The 10,473-nt window shown below is 38.3% G+C and overlaps 1 protein-coding gene and 1 long non-coding RNA gene across 2 annotated transcripts in view; one reads left to right on the top strand and one right to left on the bottom strand.

Annotated features, from left to right (window-relative positions):
* Positions 1–94: 94 nt before the first annotated feature.
* Positions 95–1,669, bottom strand: LOC144520476 (uncharacterized). Its single transcript, XR_013502228.1, has 2 exons — positions 948–1,669; positions 95–260 (listed from the first exon to the last, which is right to left on the bottom strand). It is a non-coding gene; the product is annotated as an uncharacterized LOC144520476 (long non-coding RNA).
* Positions 1,670–2,748: 1,079 nt separating this feature from the next.
* LOC144520475 (tumor necrosis factor receptor superfamily member 5-like) overlaps positions 2,749–10,473 on the top strand; it is a 10,365-nt gene continuing 2,640 nt past the window's right edge. The window contains 2 exon segments of the mRNA XM_078254209.1: positions 2,749–2,872; positions 10,302–10,395. Of these exon segments, the coding sequence (XP_078110335.1) occupies positions 2,834–2,872; positions 10,302–10,395 (133 nt within the window). The 5' untranslated portion in view covers positions 2,749–2,833.

Genomic DNA, 10,473 nt, shown 5'->3' with positions numbered 1-10,473 from the left:
GCTGTCGCCATAGCCCTGCTCCGTGTCCTGCTACGTCCTGCTACGTCCTGCTACGCCCTCCAGTGCCCTGGTACGCCATGAACTACTACAACTACTATTTCTGGTCATTCCATTATTCCATCATTCCATTGTGTTTATTGTGACTATCATTGCCACTGTTCATCACACCCCCAACCGGCACCATCAGACACCGCCTAACAAGAGCCTGGGTCTGTCTGAGGTTTCTCCCTAAAAGAAGGTTTTTCCTCGCCAGTGTCGCACTTAAAGTGCCCATATTATGAAAAAAACACTTTTTCTGGGATTTGGGGTGTTCTTTTGTGTCTCTGGTGCTTCCACACGCATACAAACTTTGAAAAAAATCCATCCATGCTGTTTTGAGTGAGATACGGTTTCTGAATGTGTCCTGCCTTCAGTCTCTGGGTGAGCTGTTCAAAATCGGCACGGCTTGTGACGTCACAAGCCGAAACGAGCTGGCTAACCGCAACCGTTAGCTCGTAGCATTAGCGTTAGCATGCTAACGCTAGCATGCTACCTCATTCTCAATAGCAAAGCACTGCTACAACACACACAAGTTCACCATAATCTACAAAAGAACTACTTCCATGTGCGCCCTCATTTAGAAGTCTCCCAGCTAATCCTGCCTTGTAACTGACCGAAGTTGGAGAAACAGCCTTTCTTTTACTGTCTATGGAGCTAGCTAGCTGACATGATCTACATCTGAGCTACTGCGCATGTGCGAGTGCAATCAAAGATAGTACAGAAGAAGAAAAGAGGTCTCACTCTGTAGCTAAAACAGAGACCAGCTGAAAAGAGGATCTGCAGCAGTGAGAGAGAGCTGTGCAGGACAACAAAAATATGGTGTTTTTTGAAAATTAAACCATGTAAACCTATTCTGGTACAACCTTAAAATACAATTATGAAGCTGAAAATGAGCATAATATGGGCACTTTAATGCTTGCTCTTGGGGGAATTACTGGAATTGTTGGGTCTTTGTAAATTATAGAGTGTGGTCTAGACCTACTCTATCTGTAAAGTGTCTCGAGATAACTCTTATGATTTGATACTATAAATAAAATTGAATTGAAATGAATTCTCGTACCACCAGCGGACAGCACTTTATAAAATATGGAGGTGTTGAAGTACCTACACCAGACATGCAACTCATCCTCCCTACCTGTAAACAAAAGAAAACTAAAAGATGCTCAGTGGATATCTAGCCTCCTGACTGGAAGATATTGAAATGATTTACCAGCTTTTTGAACTCTTCTTCAGCTTTTATTATCTGAATTCCTGCCTTTGTCTGTAATCATGAGTCTCGCTATTTCATTCCTTTATTGTGATATTTTTTTATTTTCACCAAATTGAGTTTAAGCCTGTGATTATCTCTAATTGTTTGTTATTCTGTTTTCACCATATTGAGTTAGTTTCATGTCCTATTTTTTATTTTCATTTTTAATTGTAAATTACATTGTAGTGACTCATGTGGGTAGAATGTTGTGATTCATGTTGTATTAGTTTTTTTTATGAATGTGTGTAAACCCATAAACGAACAAAACAAACAAACCATTTGGATCCTTTGACATTCTTCCTTCGTATTGGTTTTTAAATGGTTTCAATCCAATCTCTCCCTTTTAACTGGCTCTGTCCCCAGTCATTTTAAACATACTATAGTCCAGCCCTTGCTGAAAAAAATAAAAGAAATGTAGACCTCACCCTTCCAGTGAATTACAGACCCATATCTTAGCTAGCTCTTGTGTCCAAACTGCTATCGTCACAAGTCGTCAGGAAGCAGGTTTTAAAGATATATAACCTGTGTAAATCAGGCTGAAGAACAAACTCCACTTCTGAAATGTTTCCTGTGGGCACTGAACCGCAGCAGAGTATTGTGGACATTGGATAATACGCAATAACCCACAGTAAAGCTGCAAAGAAATGTAATGTATTCATTGTATGTTGTGTTATAACCAGTTGACCTGTGTTGAGCCCTTTTTAATATAAAGATGGTAATGCAGGAGAACGAGGGTTGATCACAAGTGATGACAGTTGGAGGCAGCAGGAAGAATTCAGAGATTTATTGAGAATGGCTTACAGGCAGAGTTCAAACTGCTGACAGAACACAGCACTGCAGCTATGATGAACAGACAACAAAACACATTTAGATAGTAGTACATGTGGAGAGTGACTGGGGAGGGAATGAGATGGAGGTGAGGAGGTGGGCAGGGAATGCCAGGTTCAGCTGATTATTGAAGTGGGAACAGGTGTGTGTGTTGGGGGGGGTGTGGCAGTCACGTGATGGAGGGAAGGAGAGAGTCAGGACATCTGGTGGATGGAGGGAGAAAGTCTGTAGGTAACAGGACATAAGGCTGAAGAGACACAGAGACTGGGACCAGGACAGTCTCACCCTCTCTAACCATTTGCCAGTGTTCCATCCAGATATTCTTCATATTGCAATGCTATGACTTAAAAACTATTTTATTATTAAGTGCACAGATTTTTAAATGATCATCAGACCATTTATAAAACGGTGCACTACTGACCTCTGGTGGCTGAAGAAGAGCCCCAACCAGCCGCTTCTGTTTGAAAGAGGTCACAAACCTCATGGACAGTTTGAACCTGGCTAAAAATCAAGTCTCTGTAACAACTCTAGCTGTGTTAACAGGTTTCTCATCTACGTGACATTTAAGAAAATGAATTGTTGCTTAACGGGTAGTGTTATCTCTACATGGATGTTTTCTTTTTGTTCCCAGATGGATTCTCTGTTTTGGATTTCGTTTCCTCCCAAATCTGAGAGAGATGTCTTCAGTCCATAGAAACTTAGATCCTGCCGTATACAATGATGTTAAGAAAACATTTGACAGTTGCACCATTGCTGGTAAAATATAGTTATCACAGCAAGCTTTTATTATAATTCATACATCATATTGCTCCTCTCCAACATTTCTTTCTGTAATTCTTTTTACTTTAATTTGATCTTCCTCAATGTATGGGGTAAAGAAAAGATGGAGCTGTAGTCAATATTAAGAAAAGTGAAAAAAAGGGGGAAAGTTCCTTTCCATTTCTATTTTTTTCTTCTTCATCTGACCACGGCTACACAAAGTACAGTTAGGTTTCTATCAGATTTCATTTCAACAGCTCTTATCCATGCATTTGATTTGCAGTAGGTTTGAATTTCAACGTATTTCTCTCCACAGATACTTGTGATGAGTGTCTTCAGAGGACGTACCGTCACATGTCATCCAACAGAGTATCAGATGGGGAAGAAATGCTGTCCAATGTGTTCTGCTGGTAAAATCTGATTGAATGTTTAAGGAATATTTCTATGTGGAGTATTCTGTTTTACTGCCAGGTGGCAACAATACTGACCAGAATCCACCACTTGTGTGCGGACCAGTGGAGTCAGTCTGTTATGCTCTTGGTCATCCTTTTTTTTTATACTCAATAGATAATAGCATGTCATTGATTGGTTGATCTACATTTTCCTTGATTATTCTCTCAGTATTTCTGAGGGCGAACTCTTTATCGATGTGTTTTCAAGCATTTCAGACAGGTACACTTATTATAGGCTGAATGAGGTCAACTCATATCAAGTAGCCTACTTCCTGAATACACCATTTGATTCTTTTTACAGTTTGGTTTGAGGTGTCCTCCCTGAGTGTTAGGGCTGAGTGCATTATTTGACATCCACATTATTAAATGTATGAAATAGGAATTCACATGTGCTGCACCACCATGTTACTTTTTTATTTCTTTGGTGAGATATTGGATCATTTGACCTCTTTGGGCGTGGTACAGTCATTCAAAGGAAAGCATTCCGACTGCACCTTGGCTAAGAAGATGACGGTTAAAATATAAATATAAAATGCACTAACTACATGTGTCTCTTTGTGGTTTGGCTACAAGTTTGAAGCTAATGTACTTCTATGTGATTCATGCTGTTCTGAGTTATTACCTTCATAGTTGAATACACTTAGTTGAAGTCGCTTTAGATAAAAGCATCTGAAACATGAAACAAACTTTTGGAAACCCCTGGTTTAATTTGCAGTGACCAGTCAATAGACAGATCCCCAGTGAAGGGTAAAAGACACAGAGGATACACCTGTGGCTCTTCATTTCAAGCTCCTCTGAAAGCCTCCTATTTCCTCACACCTCGGCCCCTCTGTGACATCACCCCCCCCCCACCTCAGCTATGGCCGACCTCAGTTGATTTCCTGCCCATGGGCCTGATTCAGTTTATTTTCCCTTTTTGTTTGAACTTTGTACAGCAGTAAGGTGTAAAATGCATTTAGCAACACTCGAGGTATCAAAGTCCAGCGTTGTTGCTCGCTAAAGAAAATCAACAGCTCAAGTTGCATTAAAGCAGGTCTCTGCAACACAATTCTAGGACACACAAGCTGTCAACCAGGACAATATATCAGCCTAAAAGGTTAGTTTTCTTGTGCTAACTTTGAGATAATAAGTATAAAGTTTTAAAATGAGAACACCAAAATTCTAACTTGCTAACTTTGGAAGCTACAAATTAACAACAACTAAACTGTTATTTTAACATACACGAACATCCTCTCTTATAGGAGCAAAACATTTTGTGGCGTGTTTCTCTTTAAATATCTGAGCAACCAGGGACAGTGTACCAACCGGCCCAGACTGTAACAACTACAACCCTAAATTTGGCCTATTGCAACAATGTTGCAATCAAAAACCACGAGCGCACAGACCAAGGGCAGGGAGATGGACATATACATATATTATCTACATATATATGAATTTTGAATATATGCAATGAATATTTAGATTCAAACTATTCCATATATTCAGACTCTGCATTTTATATACACTATCGGTCAAACGTTTGGGGTCACTTAGAAATTTCCATTACAGACATTATACCAGCTGAGATCAGTTGCATTGCTTTTTTAACCAGGGCAGCAGTTTTCAGATTACATTATGTTCTTACATAATTATAAAAGGGTTTTCTCAGTTAGCCTTTTAAAATGATATCAGATTAGTAAACAGAATGGGCCTTTGGAACATTGGATGAATGGTTGCTGATAATGGGCAATAGATAGAAGGGCAGTAGATATTGTATTAAAGATCAGCCACCCACTCAGATCAGCTGGTATTCTGTCTGTAATGGAGTGGAATGTAATTTGTAAGTGACCCCAAACTTTTGACCAGTAGTGTATGTGGTAACTTCCTGAACGGCAAAGCAGTGTGTGTGTGTGTGTGTGTGTGTGTGTGTGTATATATATATATATATATATATATATATATATATATATATATATATATATATATAACAGTAGTATATTAAACAGTAGTTTGTTTAGAAATCTGGTATGATTTCTCATTTACAGTGAATTCACATCCCATCTTGGGCTGTAGTAGAACATCTCATAATACCTCAAAGAATGTCATGAAGAGTCATTTTTCCTGAAATATAAAGAAATGTTTGGATGTATTTTACTGTCTGCTTCAGAAATCTCAACAATCAAGTTTTTCACATCCACTGAAAGTCTGATGAAATGTAATGATGTCATACTGTATAATGATATGAATTTGTATTTGTAGGAACAGCATTAAAGGACACTGAGTGCTCTGACTGCAGCGATGGAACATTTTCCAATGGGACATTATTGACATCGTGTCAGCCACACACACAGTAAGTGAAGCTTCAGATCAGACATGGACACACCTGAACTCTTCCAACAGCAGCATGGTTCCCTACACATGTTCCTGTCAAAATGTCCAGTTGACATTTGCTAACACGATAATGTAAAGGTGTGCTGTGGCTTAAGCTGTCCATCACAGTTTTTCCTCCAGATAGAACAGTTACATTGGCTGCTGTGGCCCCAGTGAAACAGGTGACCACAGAGGGGATATGATTGATGTAAATTTACGGAAATGCATGAAAAACACAACACATCTGTTTAGAGAGTGACTGCTGGAAGACTCTAGGAACACCACATGGTGGCTTGAAGAATAAAAACAAGACGACATCTGGAATCACTACATGGCCGTCAAGTAAATTAGAAATGTTGGCCAGTGTGGTTAAAACTTTTATCTTGACTTTTTTTCAGCAACCCAGCACAGAGATTTCAACAGCAAAGCTGCATACAGTATGCCTATGCATGGTTCATGAATCTACAACAGTACTCAGTTGCCTAAAAGCAAACACTGTGACAGAAAAAGCTAACACACAGCAGCAGCCAAATATTTGGTCTTTTTTTACAAGTTGCACTGGTCTCAGGGGGTCGAGCTTTAACTGTTGCTTCAGGCTCTGTAAGCACCTTTTTAAAGTGGCCTCTGAGATTCAATTTCTATGTAACACTAACTGTCAGAGAAAGGTCTTGGATTTAGAGTCCCTTTTTGAAATGATCTTCAGGCAGACAATAAGACCTCATAGGAGCTAGGAAGACCCCTAAAAGTGCTTTAGTTTCAGATACCCGTACTGGAGGTAGAACAAAGCACAACGTTTTTCATATTCTCTTAGGTCTCCCACATTTGAAATAGATTTTTCTATAAAAATATTTTACTGCAAAAGTGGTAAAAATGACAGATATTGTGACACACCCAAGTGCAAAACAAAACCAGGCTGAAGACTCATTGAGATTTGATCGCTCAGACCACATTAGAAGGGGGTTTGGGCCACGTTAGTATTAGTCTATTAGTATTTCTCATGTCACAGAAACCACTGAGAGTGAATCGTGTGTTATGGATGCTATTGTCGGTGATGTGTCGGTGTTTTTGTTCCGGTGCTCTGCACAGTTCAGTCACCCGGCCACCTGCTGTTATCCCTGGCACGGAGGTCCCCGGGGACCGCAGGTTCATAAAATGGGCCCAAAAATCTGAACATAATACACACATACCGCTGTCGGGTGGAGAAAAATACGCCCTTCGTTACACAGACAAAGCGTGTTATCATTACGCTACCCTAGAATAATAAGGTTCTATCTGACATTTTTGTCAAAATGGAGTTACTTACATATTCTTACTCTGGTATAACTTACATAACATTATTTAAGGTGTTTTTTAAAAATAAAATTAATTTTGGGTGTTTTTTCAGAAAACAAAAAGGGTTCTATCTACAAAGTTACACTCAGACTTGGAGTTATAAGGTTCTATCGGTGGTTCAGTCATCTTTTGGAATATTTACATAAGGACCAATCAAATACTGCCTATTTATGGTGCCAGGTTGTCTAGCGCTAGTTAACGTTAGCTAGCGTTAGCTAACGTTAGCTAGCGTTAGCTAACATGACCTAAGTCTAAAAGTTGTCCTCAGCAAAATCCAAGCAGCTATAATACAACTACAAATGGAAATTCAGTCATATCAATCATTTCCTTGCCAAAAGTCATTTCCAACTTGATTTGCATCATATTCTAAGACTAGTTACTGCTAGCTAACACTAGCTAGCGGCAGCTAACATTAGCTATTTTTAAAAAAGTTGTCTTCGACTTCAGCAGAATCCAAAAGCATGAGAAAGAAAGATATTACTTCAACATAATCCCATTGTTGGTTAGGGCTTGCCTCAAAATGATGGCTAAATTACATGTAGGCTACTAAATTAACATTAGCATACTATCAATAGCCTGGTAACATAGCCTATTTGGTAGTGATTATCTCCTCATTTTCAAGTAACAGCATGCATCTGAAATGAGCTCCATTTTAAGTAACCAGTCTTGGGTTTGAAATACCTTGTTCATTCATTGTTGTTTTATCTGAATGAGTGGCAGTATTGCTATATGTAATGTTGTATGACGCGTTTTACATTTAAATTGTTTAAAAATGATTTGATAAACTATCAAAATAAAGACTGATTTTAAATATTCATTCAACTCGTTTTGCTTTTCTACTGAAAAGAATTTGATAAACTGAAGGACCTGACCTGCATCAGACCATGCATTTGTAAAATCATTCATTTACATTTAACTTACTGTTATCTTGAATAAGAAAGATGAAAGGAAAAATGACGCACTGGAAAAATATTGTGTTATAGCAGTAAGAGCATGAATGCATGAAGATTTAACTTATTAACCAATAAAAAGACACCTTTTATTATATAAATTGAACAGTCTAACAGTATGTATAAGTAAATTGTTAAAATTATTTGATAATCATTGTTCCTTTTTCTGTTTTTGAAGATAGAACCTTATAATTCCAAGGCAGCTGTTAGAACCTTTTAGTTCTAAAAATACCCTAATTTACAATTCATGTAGAATTTTAGTATCTCAGATGTAGAATACATTCATGTTGTAAGTAACTCTGGTGCTATAAAGAAATGTGCTCCATTTGTCAGTTTTGCTATTTGCAATGCTAAAACTTTAAACCTCAATATCTCAAAACTGACCTGAACGCAGATAGAACCTTATTATTCTGAGGTAGCGATTAGTCATCGCGCATTTCTGTAATAGGATAAATAATGTAGGATTTATGTGAAAGTAACAACTGAAATGTATACACACAACAAAAACTATTTTTAATTAAAATATCTATTTCTGTATATGCAACGGAAATGATGTACGTGTTTATTTGCATATAGTGTGGAAGTGAAATCTGATCACCACTCAAGACACATGTGGAGAAGCATTCTAATGCCAACTGTGAACTGACGCACTTAGAGCAATACCGGGTCTGAACAGGGCCACAGACACTCGGCTAACATTTGTCAGTGATATTAAGCCGAATGAGAGGAGAGCCGGTATGTCGACTTTGTTTAAAAACAGTGTCAGCGAAAAGCAACATAACTAACCTAAAACCTCAGCTAAAACATAACCATCCCACCCAGTTTTTTTAACCTGGGAACAACAATTGCAGCTGGAGGTGGAGAGGGGGTCTTCCAGACAGTTATGTTACAGATGCTTTTTCCCGGCAGTGTAAATATAAACGTGACAACACGAAATGGCGCACGTTTACAGATTGCGTAGCTCATGCCACCCTGCCAAGACCTTTCTCCAACCCTTTGCCACCCCATGTCAAATTTTCTAGATCCGCCAACGTGTCTATGGTATCAAAGTCCAGCGTTGTTGCTTGCTAAAAAAAAATCAACAGCTCCAGCTGCATTAAAGCAGGTCTCTGCAACACAAATCTAGCTGTGTTAACAGGTTTGATCTGATGCATGGATGGTATCTTTTTGGTCCTAGATGGTATCCTTGTTTTGGATTTTTACATCTCTCTTCCTCCCAAATCTGACAGCCCAAGGAAACTGTAATCCTGCCGTACACAATGGCGTCTAGAAAACCTCTGACAGTTGCACCATTGCTGGTAAAATAATCTTACATTTATTTATTTGTAACCCCTTTTACTTTGATTATTTCCGTCAATGTAGCTGTGGTAAAGGAAAGATGGAGCTGTATTCAATAATATAAAAGTGTAAAATAGGTGGAATGGTCCTTTCCATTTCCTTTTCTTTTAAGGTTAAATGATGGAAACTTTTAAAGTAGAATTGACTGGCAGACCTTTAATTTCAGTTGTAGTGGATATAGTTTTTTTTATTTCATTTATTTATACTTTTGTACATTTAACGATGTTACGATAATTATTTATCAAGGAATGGACAGAATCACTGAAAGTAGAGTCAGTGTAACAGCGCTCACAGCATAAGTACAGAAAATGACTGATTATAGCCTCCCAACAGCAGCTTTTTTCATGAAGAAAATGAAGTCATAATTAAAAGGCAATGTCCTGTCTGTCCTCTTATCTCCGGTCAGGCAGTATGCCCTCAGGAGCATTCTGTGCTTTTCACAAGGTCAGTCAGTGGCTCCCATGATTATGTCATGAGAGCAAGCAGTATTTTGGCTTGTCCCATGCAAACAGTTTATTATTAACAGAAAAGAGAAAAGCAATCCTTTTAATTTTCTAACACTACACAAAGTACTGTCAAATTTCTGTCAGAGTTCATTTCAACAGCTTCTATCCATGCATTTGTGCAATACGTAGGTTATTGGGGTTGGGCAATATGTTAGTTGTGCATCTCATTGTGCTGCATGTATTGCGGAGAATGCAGCCAACAGGGTTGTTCAATTAAAAACTTGCCACTGAAAGGAGGAGTTAATGTGCTAACTACGTATACAGGTACCTGTCTAATGTATATGAGATCATGTTTTATGTTGCATGAGAGTATGTGTTGAGAGATGCTTATTTTCTGTATTTTGTGTTGTCTTTGTAAAGCTGCGGAACGGACAGAGTCCAAAACAAATTTCCTTTCGGTGACAATAAACTATATCTTATATCTTATCTTATTTGATTTGCAGAAAGTTCCGTATGTTTTAACCAGGCTTCACTGAGACAAACGTATTTCTCTTCACAGATACTTGTGCTCAGTGTTTTCAGAGGATATACCCTCACATGTCATCGAACAGAGTATCAGAACGGGGGTAAATGCTGTCCTATGTGTTATGCTGGTAAGATCTGATTAAATGTTAAAGAAATATTTCTATGGCAACAATACTGATCAGAATCCACCACTTGTGTGCGGACCA

Source organism: Sander vitreus, chromosome 7, assembly GCF_031162955.1.
Source record: "Sander vitreus isolate 19-12246 chromosome 7, sanVit1, whole genome shotgun sequence".
NCBI classification, from domain to species: Eukaryota; Metazoa; Chordata; class Actinopteri; order Perciformes; family Percidae; genus Sander; species Sander vitreus.
Note: the sequence above shows the minus strand (reverse complement) of the source record. Positions and strands in the feature narration are given on the sequence as shown.